Genomic DNA, 26,093 nt, shown 5'->3' on the forward strand with positions numbered 1-26,093 from the left:
AATATACTTCGGATCACGAATATTATACCTGTTTCATTGCCAATCTAAAAAAAAATTAATTAAAAAGTTGTCTAAACTCTTATAAAGTCCTATGAAGTCTTGTAAAGTCTATGAAGTCTTATAAAGTCCTATGAAGTCTTATGAATTCCTGTGAAGTCCTGTCAAGTCCTGTCAAGTCTTACGAAGTCTGATGAAGTCCTGTAAAGTCTTAAGAAGTCTTTATGAAGTCATATGAAGTCCTATAAAGTCATATGAAGTCTTATAAAGTCCTTTTAAGTCAAAGTCCTATGAAGTCTTATAAAGTCCTATGAAGTCTTATGAAGTCCTATAAAGTCCTATGAAGTCTTATAAAGCGATATGAAGTCCTATGAAGTCCTGTGAAGTCTTATAAGTCATATAAAATCTTATGAAGCCTTATGAAGTCTTATGAAGTCCTGAAGTACTATGGAGTCCTATAAAGTCCCATGAAGTCTTATGAAGTCCGATGAAGTCCTATAAAGTCCTATGAAGTCTTAAGAAGTCCAATAAAGTCATATGAAGTCTTACGAAGTCCTGTAAAGTCCTATGAAGTCCTGTGAAGTCTTATGAAGTCCTGTGAAGTCTTATGAAGTCCTATGAAGTTTTGTGAAGTACTATAAAGTCCTATAAAGTCCTATGAAGTCTTATAAAGCGATATGAAGTCCTAAGAAGTCTTATAAAGTCCTATGAAGTCTTATAAAGCCCTATGAAGTCCTGTGAGGTCTTATAGTCATATAAAATCTTATGAAGTCTTATGAAGTCCTGAAGTACTATGAAGTCCTATAAAGTCCCATGAAGTCTTATGAAGTCCGATGAAGTCCTATGAAGTCTTACGAAGCTTTGCAAGTCCTGAAGTCTGGGTGAAGTCTTATGAAGTCCTATGAAGTTTTGTGTAGTACTATAAAGTCCTATGCAGTCCTATAAAGTCCTATGAAATCCTATGAAGTCCTATGAAGTCTTATGAAGCCTTGTGAAATCCTTATAAAGCCTTATAAAGTCCTATGAAGTCCTATAAAGTCCTATGACGTCCTGTGTCCTGTGATTCCTATGAAGGCCTATAAAGTCTTATGCAGTATCTATATGAAGTTCTTATGACCTTGTGAAATCTATAAAGTCTTATAAAGAAGTCCTATAAAGTCCTATGACAGCCCTATAAAGGCCTATATAAAGTCTTGAAATCTTTTGAAGTCTCATATGAAGTATAAGCCTATGAAGTCTCATGAAGTCCTATGTCCTATGAAGCCCTATAAAGTCCTATAAAGTCTTATGAAGTCTTATGAAGTCCTATGAATCCCTAAAAGTCCTATAAAGTCCTATAAAGTCCAGCTGTCAATCATCTAATTAAGGGCAAATGAAATTGCCCGGGCCGCGTTCTGTCGTATCGCTCCCAGACGGGGAACGTTTCCAATTGCTTTTTTTTTATTGCTAACGCTTTCCCGTCACCTAATGTCACCATTTGAACGAGCCCCTTTTCCCCTAGTTAAATTACATATATTTCTTTATACTTTTTTCTTTTATCTTTATATATATATATATATATATATATATATATATATATATATATATATATATATAAATATATACATATATATATATATAATATATATATACATATATATAAATATATACATATATAATGTATAATATATATATATATATATATATATATATACACACATTACAACAGAATCCCAAAATATTCAGCCAAACTGCAGCCATAATGGAACAGCATTAAAACAGCAATTTAATAAAAACAGCACGGAGAAAACGTTGGCAAAATCGAGGACCCATCGTGGCTCTTCTAAAGTACAAACGCTTTCCAGGGATTAGGTAAACATACATAGGGATTCGTCACTTTGACCTGAACTGACCTCTGAGGGATTATGGGAAAGCGTAGAGTAGGCCAGGTCAGGTCAGTTCTACCATATACATAAATTCATCAACAGAGACACAACGGAATATAATATATCGTGTTAATGTTGATCGATCCTTTGCCAAGGATTCAAACCCAGCTTGTCTACCAAATGAGGCGAGAGTTGTAATCACTGAACAAGGGAACATTTTCTCTCTCTCTCTCTCTCTCTCTCTCTCTCTCTCTCTCTCTCTCTCTCTCTCTCTCTCTCTCTCTCTCTCTCTCTCTCTCTCCGTTCTGTCGGTTACGTTAACATAACCTTTGCAATTCTTCGTCTACATTTGTCAAACTTGAGGCTTCCATATTCTACCAAAAAATTACCGTTAAATGGTTTACTTTCTCGTCAATTACGAAACAAAAGAAAGGCAAAACAAAGACAAAACAAAACAACACAAAAATGATAAAGAAAACAACACACCATCTCGGTATTTCAACCCTCAGAAACAAAGCAAGCCCACATACTCACCAAACCACTGGGCCTAATTCTTCTTGGGCCGAATTCATCTTTCCTGCTACGCTGGAGTCGTAAGTCTGTGACGACCTGTGGGTGACAGAGAACTTAAGTTAACAGGTTGATTGATTGTGGCGTTTAAACTGGCGTTACAACGGCAATGTCATCGTTGCCAACAGAGCTGGAAGATGCTGGAAAATGTTGGCTGGTTGAAATGATCTTTGTGGTTGGAACAATCAGCATATGAATGTATGAAAAGATGAACATAAATAAAAATGTGCTCTACTGAGTGGTATTATTTTTACCAGCAACATAAATTATATTATTGCCGCCAACATGAATTATATTCATAAAACCAACATAAATTATATTCATACCACCATCATGAACTATACTCATACCACCTACATAAAATATATTCATACCACCAACATGAATGATCATTTTCAATCCACCAACATAAATTATAGTCATACCATCGACATGAATTATATTCATGCCATCAACATGAATTATATTCATACCACCAACATAAATTATATTCATGCCACCAACATGATTTATATTCTTGCCACCAACAAATTATACTTATGCCACCAGCATAAATTAGACTCATGCCACCAACATAAATTAAATTCATGCCACCAACATAAACCATACTCATGCCACCACCATAAATTATCACAGAAATCACTTGCATAAATAAAAGTTTTTTTTTTCAACCATTTTGCTTTGTCTTGAGAATTAACTGTATAAAGCCTCAAAGTTATTTGTTTTTCTAAATATATAAAGCTTATTATATGAATAAAGGCTATAGTTATTTGAGAACTTATTTTCATAGTTATTTGAGAAGTTATTTTCATAGTTATTTGAGAAGTTTTAATACAGAAGTTTACAGTCATTAGCAACAGCTAATAAGATTAACAGTCTCAACTAACTTTAATTATACTTTGTAACCTTAATAAATAAATAAAAAAGGAAATGAAAAAAGGAAATATGTCACTTAACTAACCTACTCTGTCCTAACCTTACCTAACCCAACAGAACTTCGGCCTACAGTACCACTCTCCCACTACCATTCTCCCAGTCACTAACTTCTCGTTTTTTTAGTTATTTTCACGTTGCTAGACTCCAGGTTCGTTGTCTGCTGTTAATAAATTTTAAGTATAATGTACATTTAAGTCATATCACACTTCGAAATGCCGCTCGATTCCAGATTAGTCGGGAAAATAAGTATTTTTGTGTGTTAATTAGCCGTTTTCGAAGAGGAAGTTCAAAGCGTACAGTGATTTGTTTACATAGTATTCATGTTTTTTTTTCTTTTTGAAGTTGAACCTTTTTCTGTTGAATTGTAAAAGTCGTATGACCATCCATCGTAAATCCTTCCACTAGAACGAATATTCACTGAAAAGGATAAAAGTGCTAACTTCCCCAACACTTTAATCTAAGTGCATTACCATGTTGGAGACCTAGGCCTAGTCCAAACACCTCATCCTGGTTCTAGCCGCTCGTAACTCCCTAATCTAGCATAACTACGTTGCAGAATTCAACAAAAATAAATGCATTATAACGATAAACAATCTTACCATGTATATAATCGGGTAAGGGACTTGGAAACTCATAATACGATGTGTAATTGTACGGCACAAACACCGTCACAATCAGGACAAGACTTGACGCACTCTGATTTCTACCCCGGGAGTGACATCGCTATTTAAGCCGATGGTGGCTCTCAAGCATCTAAAGAATTCTAGCCTTATTTGGGTTAGAATGCGTGTTTAAATATCGTGTTTATCTTGTATTCTAAATGAAATTATCTACAATGTGTTTTCGTTTCGTTTCGTTTTGTTTTTTGTTTTGTTTGTAAGAGCTACTGTAATGCCAATATTCAAAGAAGCACAACGCTGTGTTTCTAAATATTTGCATGGAAAGCAATTTAGCTTGTTCACAGACGCTGCTGTTCACGAGTTTCCATTTCAAGATTACTACAGTACTCTGTTGTAATCTCTCTCTCTCTCTCTCTCTCTCTCTCTCTCTCTCTCAGAAACATCCAGATGACACGACAAAGTCTTCGTCGGTCTTTGCAGCAAGATTGGCGGCGCCATGTGTTACGTCACAGGGTTCCATGTCCTCATGTATATGCATATGAATGACTGTAGCTTATTTTTTACCCCTTTTTTTTAATCTAAATCCATATATCACCCTTAACGCATGAGGGCTCCCTTTCCTTTCGGACAGAAGGCGTTTGTTAGATGAAGGGGTTAATATAAGCCTACACACTCGTATATCCATGGATGCGAAAGCTACATAAATTTTACGCATTTGGTTAGTCATTTTGACTTATTAACAGATACCAGATATATTGTATAACTTTATTTTAATAGATGAAGCAACATTTGCCATTTTCCAAATATTCAAAATTCACGCTGGTTTACACATTATCTCATAAGAAAAAAAGCATTTCTTGTAAAATTCTTTGAACTGCTTCGTTGTAAATGGTTTTCTACACAATCAAATATTTACTATTTTGTGCTGATTTATTTATTCCTAAATTAGAGCTTTCGTTTATGACTTAATTACAAAATAGGCTTTGTTTCAATTTTCCCATTGATGAATGAGTAGTTTTCATTTAAACAAGTGAAAATTGCGCCGAGATTTCTTCGGCGCAGTCGAGTTTTCTGTACAGCGTATAATCAAGACCACCGAAAATAGATCTATCTTTCGGTGGTCTCGATATAATGCTGTATGAGCCGCGGCCCATGAATCTTTAATCACGACCCAGTTGTGGTCTGGCCTATATCGTTGCCAGATACACGATTATGGCTAACTTTAACCTTAAATATATCAAAAGCTACTGAGGCCAGAGGGCTGCAATTTGTTATGTTTGATGATTGGAGGGTGGATGATCAACATAGCAATTTGCAGCCCTCTAACACTCAGTAAAATCTGAGGGAGGACAGAAAACTACAAACAAAAAAGTGGGACGGAGAGACAAAGCAGCACAATAGCTTTCCTTTCAGAAAACTCAAAAAGGCCACTAAGCGAATATTTGTAGTTTTCGTTTAAATAAAAAAAAAAAACTTTAAATGAAGATTTGATCCAATGTACCCCCATTTACACCTTGTGTTTATCATAAGTAACCTACTTTTTTTTATCATTATTATAAAAAAAAATAGTTGTAAAAATTGCATATACTGTTAAACAAAGTTCTTTCCTACTGGAAAGTTCCTTTCAATAAAAAAACATAATTCTAATGAACGTTTGATCCGATGTACCCTACTTACACATTATTCCTTATCACGATTTGCATTCTTTTTCGTAGCATAATCATACAAAATAGCTGCCAAAATATTAAAATATTCATATACCATTCAACAAAGTCCTAAGGATCATTGATGCTAGAAAGTTCCTTTCTATGAAAATCATTCAAATGAACATTTGATCCAATATACCCTACTTACACCTTATTCCTTATCATAATTACCTTATCTACACTCTCTTTCATAGCATAACCATACAAAATAGCTGCCAAAACATTAAAATATTCATAAACCATTCAAAAAGTCCTTCTTTCCTACTTAAAAGTTCCTGTCATTAAAAATCATTCAAACGAACATTTGATCCAATATATCCTACTTACACCTTATTCCTTATTATAATTATCTTATTTACTCTCTCTTTCATAGCATAATCATACAAAATAGCTGCCAAAATATTAAAACATTTATAAACCATGAAACAAAGCCCTATGGGTCGTTGCTACTTGAAAATTCCTTTCAATAAAGATAATTCAAATGAACATTTGACCCAGTATACCCTACCCACACCTTATTCCTTATCATAATTACCTTATCTACATTCTCTTTCATAGCATAATCATACAAAAAAAACAAAATATATTAAAATATTCATAAACCACTCAAAAAGTCTTTCCTACTAGAAAGTTTCAATAAAAAAATCATTCAAATGAACATTTGATCCAATATACCCTACTCACACCTTATTCCTCATCATAAATACCATATTTATAATGTCTTTCATAGCGCAATCATACAAAATAGCTGCCAAAATATAAAAATGTTCATAAACCATTCAAAAAGTCCTTCTTTCCTACTAAAAGTTTCAATCAAAAAATCATTCAAATAAACATTTGATCCAATATACCCTACTCACACCTTATTCCATATCATAAATACCATATTTATAATGTCTTTCATAGCGCAATCATGCAAAATAGCTGGCAAAATATTAAAATATTCATAAACCATTCAAAAAGTCCTTCTTTCCTACTAGAAAGTTTCAATCAAAAAATCATTCAAATAAACATTTGATCCAATATACCCTACTCACACCTTATTCCTTATCATAATTACCATATTCACACTCTCTTTCATAACATAATCATGCAAAATAGCTGCCAAAATATTAAGATATTCATAAACCATTCAAAAAGTCCTTCTTTCCTACTAGAAAGTTTCATTGAGAAAATCATTCAAATGAACATTTGATCCAATATACCCTACTCACACCTTATTCCTTATCATAATTACCATATTCTCACTCTCTTTCATAACATAATCATGCAAAATAGCTGCCAAAATATTAAAATATTCATCAACCATTCGAAAAGTCCTTCTTTCCTACTAGAAAGTTCTTCAAGAAGAAGAAGAAGAAGAACGAAGACCCCCGGTGTTGTTGTTATGGTGGACAAGCACGAGATTCGAAGTCTCCCTCATTTATTTCGGTGAATTTATCCATATTTAGTGAGTATTTTTTAATGTTTATCATTTATTATGGAACTATAGATCTGGTCTTATTGGAATTATGTGTTTATTAAGGAAGGATCTTCATAAATAGGGAGGATATAGGCCTAGTGGCATTCGGCTACTTACCATGCTGGTACGTCAAACGCGGATGTTTAATGTTATGCGATCAATGAATTATATATCACAGAGAATATCGATCAGTAAAATGAATTTGCATCGATTATCAGGCCTAAATAGTCCAAATTGCGTGTGCAAATCACGCTGACAGCCTTAAATAGGCCTATTCCAGAGAATTGCTCGGTGTAGGCTTAGGCTGTCATCCAAGGCTTTGGTGTTATTCGAATGATATATACGATAAATAACAAGAGTAAATATGTAAATTATGTTGATATCCTAGCCTAAACTAGGCCTAAGCCATGCCTTTTTGTATAGATTTGCTTGTTGTAGGCCTAGAGTCGCTTTTTGCATATTGAGAATATACCTTTATTTTTTGACGGCCGAGTGTAATTGGTAATTCTATATATTAGGTCCGCGCCTCTTTTTACCTTTTCAACTTTTTTTCTACACTTTTAGGGGTTCTGATACTGGCGGTGCATCTGTTCGTTGCCTGCCTAATGGAATGTCCCTTCGCCGTGTTTAGTACTGGCCCCGGGGTGTGGGGGCGGTTGGGTACCCATACGTTAACAAGTTTTTTGCGCTTGCCGGGCGGGATATGAACCGTTCGAAACAGACGTATATACCCGTGCTCTTTCCTGTGAAGATCGCGTATGGAAACCCCTTGTTGGATAGACTTCAGGGGTTAATTACAGGTTAATTACACTCCAGCGCCAGATATTAAAGGTAAAATCAAAAATAGCAACCAAAAAACTGTATAAAAAGTTAAGTTAGATGGCAGTCGCCGCCGCCGCAGAGCTGGTATATAGTTCTACCCCGTAATTAACCTGTAGTCAACCTCAGAAGTTATATGCGGGCCATCCTGGGGTAAAACTTTACAGAGGTTACGCACCCTACATCCCGGTAAATAACCCGTTACATGCAAAACTTTGCGGAAGAAAACTTATTCTCCGTCGTAAAATACAACTGTTAAGATACGTAACAGACTAAATTACAACAATTTTTTTATCACACCATTTTGTTACAAACTGTGATTTTTTTCTGAACCCGAGTTGTTGTTACCGGTGACGCCAACGCTGCTCTCCAGTAGTTCTTCGATGCGCGCGCACAGTAAACCCCGTTCGTTCTCCACGATTCGCGGGTTTCTCTGTGGAGGCGTATATCTACCCATTATTCGCGAGCGTCCCATTCTCGTATTTTTCGCTGAAAACATTCACTAATTACTGTATTTTCATATTTTTCATGACTAAATGCACTTTTTTGTGATAAAACTATAAAATAGTCAGGGTATAAAGCATTTTTACAGGATTTTTCTTGTGTTTAAACTATCAAAATAGGTGGTTCTAAGTGTTTTTAGAGGGGTTTTAAGTACTCGCAGATTTTAGCGGTTCACTGTACTTCGTTACAGTCGGGGGCATTTAAAAACTTTGGTCAAAGGCTTGCACGCATGCGCAGACCAGGTTTGGGTTATATACTGCACATGTGCGGGTTTTTTGCCTAATTGACCTATCATATTCTCCGATTTAGATTTGATCCAGGGCAACCAATCATAGGCCTTGGCTTCTCGGCCTTGCTCTGAATTCATCCTCTTGATTTCCGCCTGCGAACACAATGGATCTCTGCCTTGGTTGTGATTTAAGTGTTGTAGATATCTCCATCATATATAGGGATACCACCCCTTGAATTTTTTGCACAGCACAAAATGTTAAATTTGACATATAGATGCCCATGTTGCCTTAATGTTGCAAAATGAACAAAAAACAATCGATTCCGTTGTGATAAAGTTTATAAGAATTCAGCCGGTCGCCGAGCACGTTGTCGCCTCAGTATATCAGGGCTGACCGGCACGTGGTTCGGAAAAGTGCACATTTCCGTTCAGCAAGTTCTTTTGCTTGTTTTTTTTTTTTTTTTTTTTTTACTCAGCTGAAGGTTGCAACTGGCCTGTATGTGCGTGAACGACTGGTAGAACTTCTGCTGTGAAGTTGTGCTGCACCACATGGAAAGTAGCGGCACTCCAATAAGTGGCCCGGGGAAAGTGGTGGAAATAGCTGAGGCCAAATTTGGAAAGAGAAAATTTAATAAAGGGAGGTATATTGAAGGAGTAGGGGTATTCGGAGGGTTTGAACGTGATTAGCCTAAAATAAAAAGAAAGTTTATGGTCCCGGTAGCTGACTGTACGAAGGAAACTTTGGTGGCCGAAGTCCGTAAGTGGATACTGCCGGGAATGAAGATAATAAGCGATTGTTGGGCAACATATTCCCAACTGCAGCTGGAAGGATACACGCATGAAACTAGGCCTAGGCTATGCCTATATTAGTGAATGGCTTGTAGGCCTAGGCTGGTTAAAACTATGGGGTTCTGCATCGGATATTACCTTGGAAATTGATTTTTCCTACTGTATTTTGGTTGCTAATCTAACTTTATTTTTTGTTGGTCGACTGTAATTAACCAGCAGTTAACCTCAGAAGTTATACACTGGCCATCCTGGAATGGTATCGCGTACGCGCAATGTTACATGGGAGATTTTGGTAAAAAGTTGAGTTTCCCCCCTCCCCTGGGCTAAGTAGCACAGCCTGCAAGGTTAGGTTAGGTTGGTTTAGTTTCTTTTACAGTAAACCCTCAGTATTTGTGGATTTCTCTGTGGAAAGTATCTACCCATTATTCACGGAAAATTCGCCCATTTGCGGTATTTTTCACTGAGAAATATTCACTCATGACTAAAAGCACTTTTTGTGATAAAACTATCAAAATACTCAGGTATAAGCATTTTTAGAGTTTTTTTCTCGCGAATACGGGGGGTTTTTTCTGTACAGTAGTCTAATTTAGCTTAGACTGGTTTTTTTTTTACATTCATTAGCCTAGGCCTATAGGTAAATTATATAAAGACAGGTTAGGTGGGCAGAATGCATCTTGAGGGTCATGACTAACTTTTGGGATTCCGGAATGGCCAAGGCCCCACCCCTCAACCAGGTTAGGGCAGAGCATCCGAGGCTAGGTTAGGTTAGGTCATATTCCCATTGAAATACCTACCACAGAAGTACCTACTGAGCCTACAGCACCCCTTACCCCTTATTCTACGCTTCATAGGGGGTTAGTGCCGTCAGTGTGCCTCAGATTCTTTGCAGCATCCCTTTGGCCCCAAGTTGCAACCCCTTTCATTCCTTTTAATGTACCTCCATTCATGTTCTCTCTCCTCCGTCTTGCTGTCCACCCTCTCCTAACAATTATTTCATGATACAACTGCGAGGTTTTCCTCCCTGTTACACCTTTCAAACCTACCTACTCTCAATTTCCTTTCCAGTGCATAATGACTTCATAGGTCCCAGTGCTTGGCCTTTGTCCTAAACTCTGTACTCCACTCCCTTAGTCCACATTCGCTACGGCTAGGCTCCTGAAACAGTGTATTCTAGTCAATGTCTTCTCACCTTAGATGCAAATGCAATTCCACTGGTTTTCAGAGTGAAAAGTACTTCCAGTTCTACAAGGGCAGATCATATTTCTGTACAAAACTCTGTTTTTACATAAATCTTCAAGCAGTCATGATTGTCAGTCATCTCACAAGCTAGTCTGTAGGAATAGCCTAAATAAATAAAGTGGCATTAATAATTGAGCAATGGTGGTCATGTTCGACTTTCTAGAGGTATTTATTGATGAGACAGAATAAAAAATATGTTACAGTATTTGACCCTTCAGACAGTTTTTATCGTAAAAGTTATTTGAATTAATAGAGTTAATAGAAAAGTATATAAGAGCAGAATTGGGTTTACTGTAAAGTGTACGTGCAGATGGGTGGTCATTAAAATAAGGTGACAGTTTTCTGTTTTAAAGAAAAAAAGTAGCAAATTACAAATTTATGTCACGTTGGGGCTTGAAAGTCAACAGCAGGCATTGTAGCCCAGTACAGAGTGGCTCTATAAGTAGAAAATTAGGATCAGATGCAGAGTAGGGAGACGGGTTGGTGTGAGAAATCTGACCATGAAAAAGGACCAAACTTGACCTTTCCCAGAATGCTGTGACCTAATCTAAACAAACCTTCTTCCTAACCTGACTAGGGTGCCATGCCCTGACCTGGCTGAAGGGGGCCTTCAACCCCCCTCCGTAATACTTATTGTCAAGCACTAGGTGATTTAGAGTGTGTGGAGTAACTTTTATTCTGTGGAAGTTTTTGCTCGGGTGTGAAATTACCAACACCTACCCCTGTCTCCCTAATCTGCATCTTCTTCATTTAACGTGCTATTTCCCATTTTTCATATGGGGTAAGCATGATGCCTTCTTTGAAGGGCTTTGATTTGGCATTAGGGTAGGCGTAGCCTCAATCGCTACCCTTCCTGACATCGCCCTAGACCCGTAGCACATATGTATATGTATCATGCAAATCCCCAGCTCCCTTTCTCCCAGCAGCAGGAGACGTGAGTGGTTGGGCGACAGTTCAGACGTGTATGGCATCTGTTATGTTTTTAGATGTTGGGTGGCTTTGTTTGTGTGTATTTTGTTTGTAACACCCATTTGCTTTCAGCAAACCTATCCGTTGATTACATACATAATCCTGGAAATTATAATAGCCATGTTGGTAGACAATGTACTGTGTAATAATTTTGAATGCTGGACACTTACTTCTGTTATGATGTTACAGGATCACCATGGTGTTTTTCGTTTGTGGTGGTTGTGGGGAAACCCTCAAGAAGAATCAGGTGGAGAAACACACCTTCAAGTGTCGGTCCTGTCAGAGCCTGACGTGCATGGACTGTTCCAAAGAGTTCTGGTGAGTAACTAGTTCATTTTCCATACTGTAGTTAAAAACATTTGAAAGTAACTTTGTTTTAGCATTTGAATCATCGCCATCGTCGTCTACATTTTTATATGTTACTGTACTGTCGTGCACCTTCGACCTAAGCGGCTCGTCATAATATACGAGTTGAGATTCAATGAATATTGTGACCTTGGCAGTTTTATACCAAATCATTATGGATAGAGAGATGCCTTAGCTTATATTTGAGAGAAACAGCAGTTTCTACCTTAGCTTATATATTTGAGAGAAACAACTGTAATTCACACTGCCAACCCTATAAATATGTAAAATTCCTGAATTAGTAGTTTTGAGACTTGGATTTTATTCTTTACAGAGAAAGATTAATATTATATATATATCTATATATAATTTTTTTGCCTGGTTTGAGTGTTCTTGCCTTATGTGAAGAACTTTGAAGTTTTTTCTCTTTCAGGGGAAACGATTACGCCAGCCACACCAGCTGCGTGTCAGAGAACGAGAAGTACGGAGGCATCAACTACATAGCAAAGGAAAACAGAGGCCAGAAGCGACAAGAGGAGTGGGTTACCCTTCTGAAAGACAAGGTAGCCAGCACAAAAGGCATAAATCCACAGCTTAAGAACCTCTTCGATCGCCTGCTTCAGTACAACAACATTCCCCGAAAAAAGGGCAAGTTTCTGGTAAGTTTTCATTCTTGTGTTCAGTATGATTAGTTTGAAATGTGCCTGAAATCGCATTTGTTTTATTATTATTATTATTATATTATTTTTATGAAGATGAACCCTATTTTTGTACAGTATGCCCACAGGGGCCATTGACTTGAAATTCAAGCTTCAAAACAATATGGTGTTCATTTGAAAGAAGTGAACAGAAGGTAACAGGAAGTACAGAAAGAAGAGATCAGTTATTAGAAAAGAATAAATTAATTAACAAACTAAAAATCAATAGATAGAAATGTCAAGTATTAAAATACAAGGAGAATTGTTTTATTGGGTAGTAATGCATTTGTGGAGATTGAGGTAACTCAATTTGGTGTGCTGATTCAGCTGGTAACATTGCCAGTTTATTTTATGTTGGGAAGGCTCAGTAGCTTGTTGTTTCTATTGGCTTGTTTATACACTTTTTGGATCTCATTTAACTTCACTGTGATAACTAACCATGCTTTGATTGGCATAGCATGGCAGTCCATTAATAGCCCTATTTACATTTTAGGCTACCAGGGTAGGGATGTGGCATGTAAGAGGATAATACAGTTGGTTTGTGGTCGATGCCAATGATCTGTAAATTGAAAATAATGTACATATTTTCCATTGTGTGACTTTTAACATGTACAATCACTCAAAAAAGTTTTGCAACATACTTCAAAAGTTTTTGGACAACAGTTTATAATAGCGACATCTGGCGCTATTTGGTAACTCAGTTGTAAGCGGGTGAAACAACTGAACACTACAGTGGTGTGGTCCGAGAAATTACCTGCAGTTTCCCAAACAGGGCTTTTCTGATACTGCTTACTGTTGTCATACTTTACTTAATAAAAAGGATGTTACTATAATACTTCAGAGGTCACGCTGTTCTTCTATTTTAATATTTTCATCTCCAACTGCAATCACTATCGTTGTTTTATCTCCTTCATATGTGTGAACTTTGTAGACATAGGCCTCACGACTGTTATAAGTTGAACTATTAGTCTTATTAACATCAACAAATACTGACTTTTTTGCTTGTAAAGATCAAATTGAATGACTAATCTTATTATTAATCAAATTTAAGATAAAATGACTAACTCCTATGTTTCACCTCTGTTTTTGTAATTACCAGAATATAATCGCGCTGGAGCGCCTGAACCACACACATTATATATATATATAACTATATATATGCACTTCCCCAACTAGATAGTTCCGCTCTTACAGATTTCAAAATCTCTGAAAACCTTTTGCTCTGGGTGTAATTGCATTATTATTGAGTTTTGCAAAAAAAACCTTCAAATAATTCTGCCGCTTTGGGGTTGAATTTCTTCCGGGGATTGGCATTTAATGACGTAACACAGAACATCCGCCGTTAAGCCGGGAAATAATTTTGATGAATATATTTGAAAGCGCCAGAACCTCGAACGCCGTATAACCGGCCAAAAAAAACCGACTATATATATATATATATATATATATATATATATATATATATATATATATATATATATATATATAATATATATATATATATTATATATATATATATATATATATATATAATATATATTATCATATATAATTTCTCATTTTGTTCATGAGATATACCTATATGATATATATATAATGTATTCTCTGTGTAAGTTCTCAATTGTTCAAAACTTACCTGTCAGATATATATGTAGCTGTATTCTCTGATGGTTAGTACCTTTCCCTTCCGATACACGGTGGGAGATCAGGTGGTTAGTACCCATTCCCGCATTTTCTGGGATCATCGAACCATTCCCATTTTCTATTCAGTACTGTAAACACCTGTTTTCAGTACCTCCGTCTTTGGAGTTTCGTAAACTTGGTTGTCACTTAAGTATTTGTTTGACTTTGGTTTTTTGACTTGGACTTGTGGCTAGGCATACGCTATTGTGGACTGTTTTGGATTTTGCTTTGTTTTTACTTTTGATTAAGATGTCTGAATCTAGTTCTGCTAGTTATAGAGTTTGTTGTGTGCAAGACTGTAAGGTGAGGCTACCGAAAGTTTCGTAGATCCTCACACTGTATGCTCAGGTGTAGGGGGGCATGTTTGTTTGTTTAATGATCGATGCAAGGAGTGTGAGACTTTGCCTGATGCTAGTTGGAAGACTTATGATTCCTGTGTGCGGAAGTTAGGCGTGATAGGATCAGGAGGTCTTCCTCCAGGAGTGTATCAGTGAGTAGGAGTCAGGGTAGTGTTTTTCACCTGCTAACCTCCCGTAGACGTTGCTATTCCTAACCCTGTGGTGTTGCCCTCAGGCCCCGAGGTTGTGTCTGCGGAAGGATTCCTGTCTGTAATTATGTCTTCCATTCGTAACCTGAAAGCTAAAATGCTCACTCTTCAAAGTGCTGTGAAGTGCAGTGATAGTGTTTGTGCCCCTAGTGTTGTGGAGGGGGCGTCAGATCGGCCGTATAATGCCTCTAGGCCTGGACCTCTGCCGGACTCCCAGGACTCAGGGAGTGGGCAAGTCGAAAGCCGCAAGAGGGTTATGCGGACCCCCCACCGATCTGGTGTCCCTTCAGTAGGACCTGTAGACGCTTCCCAGGCTGCCAAAGATCGTGCTCGTGCACAAATCCTTAAGGATTGCTTCTCGTCCCCCGAAGCTTCCTCCCCATGTCAGGGGTGGAGCTCTCGGAAGGACTCGCCCTTGAAGAGAGAAGCTTCAGAGAAGGGGACGCTTCACGTCCCACTTTTCTCGTGGCGCTCTTCGCTCTTCTCTGGAGAGTTTGACGCCCTCCCGCAGAAGAGGACCAGGGCGTCATCGGACGATGACACTTTTGAGCGCCAGGTCGCTCCAGGAGAGAGCTGTTGCTTCCCCTGTGAGAAGGGAAGAAGGCGTCCCCTGCCTCGTCTTCTCACAGGATCAGCCCCTTCTCCTGAGAAGGAGACTTCTCCTACTCGGAAGCTTCTGCTAGACGTGCAGCAGCAGTTGGCTTTGTTTATTGCCCAGAAGGAGACAGATCCGTGTAGACGTCGGAAGGATTCCCGACTGCCAATCAAGAGGTCCAAGCCATCTCCTTCTTCTCCTCGTTCGTCTTCTTCTCATGCTTCGCCGCCCTCTAGAAGTCCTTTGGCTCAGCGCTTTACTGGTCTCAGCAGGGATCGTCAATTCCCTCTTTCTGATGCTCTCCATGTTGCTAGGCTTGACGCCCCTCGTTCTGGCGCTCTGCATTTTCTCGCCATGATGCTTCTCATGCTGCTAAGCATGACGCTCCCTCATGCTACTCGACCTCACTTGCTGCTCAACCTTGTCAGGGCGCCGTCAAGACGCGCTTCTTGCCAAGATTTTCGCGACCCCTCTCGGACTTCTTCCAAGCAGAAGTCCCTTTTGCGAGTTGGACTGCAAGGGCTTAGACCTCCCGGAGTTTCTCCAATCTCTTCGGTTGCTCCCGTTGAAGAAGGAGACCTGTCAAGTGCATCGGAACCTGCAGTTGAGGAACAGTCCTCGACTTCATCAGCTTCTTCCGATTACCAGGTCTTGACACGTCTGCTGAAGGACTTGTTTGGGGACAAGTTTCAACCCTCTGCTCCTCGCCCTCCTCCTTCGCAGTTAACCTCATCAAAATCACAGAAGACTTCAGGTTTTGTGAAGATGGCCACTTCTCTCTCTACGAAGAGGGCCTTTAAGAGAGTTCAGGAGTGGATAGACTCCAGGAAGGCCCAGTACAAGACTTCTTTCGCCTGCCTCCGTCAAGATTGAGTGGGAAAGCGGGATTTGGTGCGAGACGGAGAGGATGTTGGTTGGAGAGTTCCTTCCTCTTCCCAGGAGACTTCGCCAGCCTTGTGGACGCTCCTAGGAGGTCTCTTCAGAACAATGGAGGTTTTCAACTTTCTGGACTGGTGCCTGGGAGTCCTGGACTTGCAGGCTCGGCCCTGACTCCATTAGTCTGGGAGACTTATTCAGCGCCATAGCTTGCATGGACAAGGCTGTCAGGATGGTTCCGAAGAGCTGGCTGCCCACTTCTGTACAGGGGCTTTTAAAGAAGAGGGCCTTATACTGCAACTTCACTGCGAAGTCGGTCTCTCCTTCTGAGAGGGCAGAGTTGCTGTTCGCCCATGTCTAGCCATCTTTTCCCCTGTCCTTAGTCAAGGATACTGCCGCCATTTGCAAGAGAAGGCTACTCAAGACCTCCTGGCCACATCTTCTAGATGTCCAGCAGTCCCTTCGACTTCTTCCCTTGGGCAGGCTTCCAAGATACAGAAGCCCTTTAGTGGAGGAGCTTCTTGAGATCGTCCTCTCGAGGAAGAGGTCTCTCAGAGGTAGAGCCCCTTCAAACCTAGGGGCAGAAGTGACTCTGTCGACCTCCAGACACCTGTTGGAGGCCAGGCTTCTTTCCTTTTCAAGAGCCTGGAGAGAGAGGGGACGGACAGCTGGTCCCTCGAAGTCATCGAAAGGGATACAAGATCCCATTCTCGACTTACCTCTGTTGTGCACGAAGCCCAGGATCTGTCGCCTCTCCTCAGCAGGGAGAAGCAGCAGATTCTTTTTCGACCTGCTCGAGCAAATGCTCGAGAAGAGAGCTAATGGAACAGGTCTCAGATTTACAATCCCCAGGCTTCTACAACAGGTTGTTCCTGGTCCCAGTAGTCAGGAGGATGGAGACCAGTCCTGGACGCCAGCAGGTTGAACCATTTAAGCTCTGAAAGAGAAGTTCAAAATGGAGACGTCCCAATCGGGTTATAGGAGCCTTAAGACCAGACGACTGGATGGTTTCTGGATCTCAGGACACCTACTTTCACGTCCTATGCATCCTCTATCAAGGAAGTACCTGAGGTTTTGTTCTGCCGGGACAGGTATATCAATTCAGGGGCTCTGCTTCAAGCTAAGCACAGCCCATATGGTCTTCACGGTGTTAATGAGGAATGTGGCAAGATGGCTTCACCTTGCAGGGATAAGAGTCTCGCTTTATTTGGACGATTGGCTCATTCGAGCCTCGTCAAAATCGAGGTGTCTGGAGGACCTTCACACGACGTTGGATTTGATTTGTCCTCTAGGACTTCTCATGAATTTCAAAAGTCCCATCTGACCCACTCAGTCCATCGTTTATCTGGGGATTCAGATGGATTCAGTGGCTTTTGAGCTTTTCCGTCACAGGAAAGACAGCAGCAATGCTTAGACAAAGTTTCAGCCTTCCTGCGGAAAGAAACATGCCGGTGAGGAATGGATGAGTCTGCTGGGGACCATTTCATCGCTGGAGAAGTTTGTTTCCCTGGGAGACTGCATCTCAGACTGCTTCAATACTTCCTTGCAGAGAACTGGCAGGACAAGGAGGATCTGGAAGTTTCTCTGAAGATCTCGCCAAAGGTGAAGGATCACCTAAGGTGGTGGCTCGATCCTCAAAGTTGGCGGAAGGCATTTCTCTCAACCTTCAGAACCCGACCTAGTGTTGTTTTCCAACACGTCCTCATCGGGATGGGGAGCAACACTAGGGGGAAGAAGTGTCGGGCACCTGGAGAGGGGAACAGGTGTTCTGGCACATAAATCTCAAAGAATTGGGGGCAATTCAGTTGGCCCTACTTTTCTTCGAGGAACGAGTCACAAACCGAGTAGTCCAGATCAACTCGGACAACACCACAGCCCTGGCATACCTAAAGAAACAGGGGAGGAACTGCACCCTCGGTCCCTGTTCGCTTTAGCAAAGGACATCCTGCTGTGGCCCAGGCACGAATATTACGATCCTCACGGGTTCGTTGCTGGGTGTGGAGAACGTCCGCAGGATCTTCTAAGTCGCAACTACAACTGCTGCCGACCGAGTGGACCCTGCACCAAGAGGTTTGTCAGGGACTGTGGAGGCTATGAGGACGTCCCTTGGTGGATCTCTTCGCGACTTCAAAGACGAAGAGGCTTCCTCTTTGCTGCCCCTGTACTCGATCCAGGAGCTATTTCAGTAGATGCTCTTCTCTGGGATTGGACGGGATGGACGCTTATGCCTTTTCCCCGTTCAAAATCCTCGGAGAAGTCATCAGGAAGTTTGCGTCGTTGGAAGGGCAAGGATGACTTTGATCGCCCGTTTTGGCCTTCGAGGAGTGGGTTCACAGAGGTCATGACCTTCTTAGTGGACTTCGAGAACACTGCCCATGAGAGTCGATCTACTCAGACAGCCCCACTTCCTCGAGAGGTACCACAAAAACCTCCCGCTCTGAGTCTGACTGCATTCAGACTATCGAGAAGCTGGCCAGAGCGAGAGGTTTTTTCAAGATCAGTGGTGAGAGCTGTTATTGCCAGAGCCAGAAGATTCTCTTCCAGTAATTTGTACCAATCCCGGTGGACCGTGTTCAGAGATGGTGTAGGAAGAAGGGCATTTCTCTACCACGACCTCTGTGAGTCAGATAGCCGACTTCCTCTTGTTTCTGAGGAGGAAGTCAAACTAGCGGTCCCGACTATCAAGGGATATAGGAGTATGCTATCAGCGGTTTTTAGGCCTAGAAACCTGGACCTGACTAACAACAAAGACCTTCACGATCTATTAAAGTCATTTGAAACCACGAAGGTGCCTCAGCAAAGGACTCCTTCTTGGAACTTAGATGTGGTGTTACGGTTCCTGATGTCCAGTCCTTTCGAGCCTCTCCATTCTGTGACATTGAGGAACATTACCAGAAAGGCTATTTTCCTAACCGCTCTAGCGACAGCGAAGAGGGTTAGCGAACTTCAAGCCTTCAGTAAGCATATAGGCTTTAAAGGGCATAACGCTGTTTGTACTTTGTCCTACATTTTTAGCAAAAAAGAACCCGTCTAACCCTTGGCCCAGGAGCTTTGAAATTAAGGGGGTATGGCTGAGATTCTGGGTCAAGAGCCAGAGAGAGTCCTGTGCCCTGTCAGGGCTCTCAAAGTCTACTTGGACAAACGAAGGAAAGCGAGGCCCCGGACAATCTATGGTGTTCAGTGAAGAGACCGGACTTACATATGTCGAAGAATGCACTGGCGTTCTTCCTGAGGAACACGATTAGAGAAGCCCATTTATGCTGTCAAGACACTGATTTTAAACTTCTGAAAGTCAATGCTCACGAGGTGAGGGCGGTTGCAACTTCAGTGGCTTTTCAGAAGAATATGACACTCAGTAACATTCTGGGTGCCACATTTTGGCGTAACAACTCTGTGTTCGCTTCACACTACCTGAGAGATGTGAAGATGACATACGAGAACTGCTGCTCGCTAGGACCATACGTTTCCAGATACAATCTTGGGGGCAGGGGTGACACACATCCTATCCTATAGAAAATGGTTGGAAGTGTTTTTATGGTTGTTGGGTCGACCGCCAGAGGCAGACTTCCCACTCTTTAGCTTTAGTTTTGCTATCCTAACTTTCTAGATTAGGCTTGATCAGGTGGTTGTTTTTACTTCGTTTACCCTCATTGTATGGTCAATATGGTCTAGTCACATAGTGGTCACGCCCCCGTTGACAGATCATCTAGAACTCACCAGCTATACAGGTCACTACCTTGCTGGAGACTCTGAAGTAAAGCAGAGAAGCGGACTTGGGTGACAGTAATCACGAAGTCAGCTATGCTAACAGGTAAGGAACCAAAGGTGTCAATCACCTACATGTATTGTGTTTCCTAAATCCTATTCTGTCTGTACCCACACTCCAATGGTGGTATTCAGCTATATATATATCTGACAGGTAAGTCTCATGAACAAAATGATATTTTAATGATAAACTAAAGTTTGTTCATACTTACCTGGCAGAGGATATATATTCATAGTGCCCACCCACCTCCCCTCAGGAGACAGTGGCACTAGAAAAATCTGAATAGAAAATGGGAATGGTTCCTGATACCACCCCAGCGCGGAATGGGTACTAACCACCTGATCTCCCACTGCATGTGTCGTAAGTTTTGAAATTCTGTCGGACTATCAGAGAATACAGCTATATATATATCTGCCAGGTAAGTATGAACAAACTTTATTTTATCATTAAATATCATTTTCTTCATTGCTACTTAGGCCTATCATTTTGATGCTCTCTATGAAGTTAACCGATTATATAACGCCTATTTTTGTATTTCTTATAATCTAAGTTTCTAAAGAATTAAAATTAGCAAGAAATTCAATATTAATTTAGTCAATGCTAAACGCCAGCAGTGAAGAAGACTACCATGCTCATTAGTGGAGAATGTCTCTCCTCATCGCAAAAGATGATTCTTACAGAAATCATCGGCCACTGGATTATATTGCAACGCAAACCCCAGCCACTATTCTTTATGTTTCGCTGATATGAAGTGTTTCTTGGCAGGAGTATGATGAAATAATATCTTGGTCTCATGTAGCCTGTCACGAATGGTTTGAGCAGCAACTTGAAGGGAGAGCGTAATGTTCTCTCTTTATAGCAACATCGGTTGTCAGGGGAGTTAGGCGGAGCTCCTTGATGCCTCCTTCAGTGATCATCCGATGATGTTATTTAATAGCAGTGCAACAATGGGGTCGTCCTCCACTTTTTACAATGAATTTATCATATTTCGTCCTTCTCTCTGCTGTTGTATCCCTCTATACATGGTTGTTTTATTTACGCTAAACACCTGCTGAGCAATATCTCTGATAGAAACATTAGTCTAATGCAAGCTAATGATTGTGAGGTGCAGCTGCGTCTGTTGCCCATCTTATCAGAGCAAGTGACGAGACAGTTTAGTTTAACTTTCCTGCCCAAATGTGGAGTCACACGATAACATACTGACGTTACGAGATTTTTTTTTTTGTTTTGACAACGATAATGGTTGAATTCTTTCTTTCTTTACTTATATATAATTTCATTGATGATTATTCAGTATTATTTTATTAGTCAATAAGCTTTTATCTGGATTCGATATAGTTTCTTTTACTCTTTTGCCCAATCATCTGAAGTGAAATTTTTCAAAATGTTTCGTCATTTTTGTAATATGAATTTTCACTCACCGTTCTTTTTATATTGTTAACCATATGATTAATAACAAAATCAATAAGAAAATTACATTTCCTTGTAAATATCAAAAGAAGAAATTACTGTTAGGTGAACAAAAAACTTCTGGAACATGTTGCAAAACATTTTGAGTGACTGTACATAACAGCTTTTTCCTGTCTGCTTAAGAAATGCGTCTGCATCTCAATCTACCACAGTGGTAGATACCGTCAGGTTTTCATGTGTGGTGTGTATATGTTGGTAATTGGAATCCTCTCATTGTGGTGTCTGTATATTGTATCTGTAGGTTACTATTGTAGTAGCGCATGGTAACTTCCAAGCACTATAACAGTAGCTCTGCATCACTGATGTGTTGCTGCATATTATATGTAGCAATAAAAAAAATGATCATTTAGTTCAGTATGTCATGACAGATTTGAACTTGTGCCAGTAAATAGGTTGCTAATAATGTTGATATTTCATGGGAGTTACGCTTTTTTGACTACTGTATATTTATTGGTAGTTGGCATCCTTTTGCATGTGTTGACGGCTGGGACAGCCATCTTTTCAAATGCTTCCAGCTTCTGGATACCTCAAAGTGAGGGGTTACGCTTGTTTATGGTAAACGAGATGAAAGGTTTCATCTTGTGGAATCCTTTATGTAATATTACTGCAAAAATGTTAAAACCATGAAATCATAAGGTGTAAAAGAAATTCATTTATAACTAGGTACAAATTACAGTATAACCCTTGATAAGTATCAGGCAGACAAAGTTGAAAGTCATGGAGGTTAGTTAATATTTAAGAGGTTATACATTTCAGCTTTCTCTTGACGAAAGATGTTATTGAGATGTCACTGCGTGCTAGGTCTTCTCAACTGTAAGGAGCAGCTGGAAGCGGAGAGTATTTTGTACAATTAAAAGCATATCTGTTTCAGAACTTTTGAAGAACAGCAAACTGGGAAATGAAGTTTTTGGCTGCAGAGGCGTGACGATTTCAAGAAGTCCAGCAGATATTAGCCAGGAGGCAGAATGGACAAAATAACCAGGCCAGTCAAAATAACACAGATTCTCAGAAGACGGAGGAGGATGGCAGTTCAGCCGCTCAAAGAGATTCTACGACCCGGCGCCAGAAGCAAACCGAGGAGGAGGAGCCCAACGCAAATCGAAGAGGGAGCGGAAGGAAGAGAGGCAGAAGAAGCAGACCAAAGTCCAGAAGAAGGACAAGAGAAAGAGACCTGTTGAAGATGAAGGCGAGACTCAGGAGACAGAGAAACCAAAGAAAAAGAAGAAGAAGAAGGCAGCAGCAGAGGAAGAGGATGAGAAAGCAAACCAAGAAAACATGGAACCAGAGAATGCAGAGAATGGGATGGATGAGAGTATGGCCCAGGAGGGCGAAGATTCAGAAGGTACCAGTGGTCACAGTCCGTTCAAGTGGAAGAAGGCCATCCACACCATCTTGAAAGATGCACCTGAAGAAGGAATGAAGATGAAGAAGTTGAAACGAAAGCTCTTCGCTCTGTACGTGGAGTCGAAGAGCGAAGCAGCTCACAGAAAATCAGATGTGGAAATCGATGCTCTGATATCTAAGAAGTTGCAAAGGAGGAATGACAAATATGTTGTTGTTAAAGATAGAGTGAAACTAAAGAACAGTAGTTAGGTATGCAGTTAAAAATAAAAATTAGCTAAGGCATAGTGTGATTACATGTTGTATTGTGTAATAAGGTACCATGGCACTTTACTGGGAGTAAAATTTATGACAGTTTAAAGGATTCTTTTGATTCAGTTGCCACCGTAATGTCACCATCAAGCCAGGGCGATTAGCTCTGCATGAAGAAATGGTATGTTGTGTTTAATATTTCAATATTTTGGTTTACTGCGTTGTTAATTCCATTATCAATCTCTTCTTGAAGGACAACACAGTCATAATGTAGGTCAGATATTATCGTCACAACTGTGTGACTGCCTGGTTTTGTTATTATTTTGATTTATTTTTGTGAGGTTGTACTTAAAATGTCATGTATGTAGGCACACACAATATAATAAAATAGTAATCTCCAGTAGTGTGTCATACTCCAAGGGCTACACAAAATACTTGAAATAAAGTACAAAAGTCTTGTTATAGTGAACATAATACTGTATTTAGTTTGTTTGACTTTTGCTACGGCATATGGGGTGGGAAATGGAATGCTTTGTTGGGTAGAAAGATGAAAAGGTAAATCTGGAGGATAAGAGGTGTGGCTTAACCTAAAAGGAAACAAACTAAAAATTTTTTTTTCTTTTTTACAGGTTTCAAGTGTAGCAATATTCCTTAGTATTTACAAGGCATGTTTTCTGGATCGGTTACTGCATCGTCATTCATTTGGGTATTTTTTCCAGGAAATTTTCAAGCTTTGAGGTTTTTTTTATTTAGTAACACTTGCCATGGTATGGTGCTGTCACTTTTAAACAGAGCAAAGGCAATACACTCGACCCCGGGTATTTGAGGGTGTTGCATGCCACTAACCCCCATGAATAGCTAAAATCTGCAAATACTTGACACCCCTCTGAAAAGGAAGCATACCTGAATATTTTAATAGTTTATCACAAAAAGTGCTTTTAGTCTCACGAAAATTATATGAAAATACTGTAATTTGTGAATATTTCTCTATGAAAATACCGCGATTAGGGCAAGTGCTGAAGTCAAGTGCAAACATAGACTTTTAAATTATTTATATCAATTACTGCTGCTTGGGCCCATATTCTTCATTATATATTTTTTACAATGCCTTAAACCTTTATAGTGATAAAGTTTATTAGTTTCATTTGTTCATTTCTCAGAGATTAAAAAATAATTAATGACATAAACCTTTGTTGTGGCAACTGAAAGCTAAAGTTTAAGTTTTGTACATTATATGTAATAATGGATTGCAGATTCAAGGTTAAATGTGTTATCCCTACGCATTGTACCATATATCTTTTGTATGTTTGAGTGGACATTAAACTGTTACAGTTTAGTTGTATATTTTTGTCATTTGCTGAACATTGCCCCTTAGGATTTTTCTTGAAACGATATGCAATGTGCAGTATATGCATTTGGCCGAATTGGTTTGTTTTAACTGAAGCTGGCCAGAATCTTCAGATCAGAGCTATGCTTCTGTAGTTTTATATTGAAGGTGTTTGACAGTGTCGAGACGAGTAATTAACTGGGCATTTTGAGAGTAAGTAAAGGTGAAGTGTATGCGAGATAGCAGATGACATCAAGAGATCCTCACGATTTGAAAATGCAGATGGCGTAAGGGGTGTGTGATCCTTGTATTGCATTAAAGCAAATAGTGAAGAGAGGGAGAGGATGACAGCCATGGTGTGGGAAGGGTAGGCTATAAAAGTGGAATATTTCTGGTAATTGTCATTATCTGTGAAGCAGATAATGACAGCGCAGTAAAACAAAACGAGTATCAATAGGGCGGTTAAGTGAAAAGACTTGTAGCCTACCGCTCGAGTGAACAGAGCAAAACCGTACAATGCACGTATGGGTTCGACAACTCTAAACAGCAGGAACGTGGCACAACGATGGCAATGGACCCTCTGTTGAACAGTTTGACGACAAAGTGCTACAGTATAACATGCAGGCAGAGTATGTTAGGGGAGATGTAAATGTGAAATTGCAGAGATAAAATGTCCAGCGAGTGGAAAAGCCTTAAGATAAGGAAGAAGCAGGACAAAGACTACTAGAAAGGGCCTGATGGTCACCGAGAATAGATGAAGACTCATACCAAGTAGGAGGTCTGGCTGAGTACAGAAGGTGATGTAGAAGAGAATGGAGAGGACTTGATTCAAACCTATGGGAAAATCTGATACAGGTAAGGTCTATTTATTGCTGTTTGCTTACATGTACGTCGTTCATTGTATTTCAATAATGCACATGCATTATTTGGTCCCCATTATCTAAGCTAGGAATATTGCAAGTTTAGGTTAGAGTGTTAGGTAGCCTAGCATAGGCTAAGCATAGGTTTATCCTACAGTTGGACTTTGGAGTTGTCCACACCCCATGGAGGGTTCTGTAGACCTATCTATTAAAGGTCGAGATGGTTTGAGAATATGATAAGAAGCAGAAAGGATTAATTATTCAGGCAAGTAGCAAGACAAGACTTGTGGAAAGGTCGCGCAGGAAGATCTGACCAGATGCTGATTCAGGAATTGCACATCAAACCCCATCAAGGGAAAATCCAACTTGAAAATAATGACGAGAGCTTTTTCCTACCCTTAAATTCAGCAGCTGAATCCTTCCATATCTTCATCAGTCATAGTTTTATAACTCAGGTTTGATGAGATGATGATGGTTTCTCCAAGCAGCTGAATATCAACTTGGGAGAATAAATAAAGATGCTACTCTTTTCATCATTTATTTTTCAAAAATTTTGTGCTACTGAAGGTTAAAACTGCTTTTCATTGAGTATACATCTGTCCCACAAGGATACCTTGCCAATGTGTCT

The 26,093-nt window shown here is 39.7% G+C and overlaps 2 protein-coding genes across 2 annotated transcripts in view; one reads left to right on the forward strand and one right to left on the reverse strand.

Moving 5' to 3' along the window:
* Positions 1-4,071, reverse strand: part of LOC136844322 (uncharacterized) — a 318,972-nt gene extending 314,901 nt beyond the window's left edge. The window contains exons 1-2 of the mRNA XM_067113310.1: positions 3,968-4,071; positions 2,397-2,471 (exon numbers count right to left, since the gene is read on the reverse strand). The gene's annotated coding sequence lies outside the window, so the exon portion shown is untranslated. The remainder of the gene's footprint in view (positions 1-2,396; positions 2,472-3,967) is intronic.
* A 2,959-nt stretch (positions 4,072-7,030) lies between these two features.
* On the forward strand, positions 7,031-24,614 carry LOC136844362 (cell growth-regulating nucleolar protein). Its single transcript, XM_067113447.1, is given in 5 exon segments — positions 7,031-7,144; positions 11,895-12,023; positions 12,484-12,709; positions 22,557-22,773; positions 22,776-24,614. Coding segments are annotated over 4 exon segments (1,068 nt in total). The 5' UTR covers positions 7,031-7,144; positions 11,895-11,901; the 3' UTR covers positions 23,279-24,614.
* Positions 24,615-26,093: the final 1,479 nt, after the last annotated feature.

The sequence above is a fragment of the Macrobrachium rosenbergii genome, chromosome 2, assembly GCF_040412425.1.
Source record: "Macrobrachium rosenbergii isolate ZJJX-2024 chromosome 2, ASM4041242v1, whole genome shotgun sequence".
Classification (NCBI taxonomy): Eukaryota; Metazoa; Arthropoda; class Malacostraca; order Decapoda; family Palaemonidae; genus Macrobrachium; species Macrobrachium rosenbergii.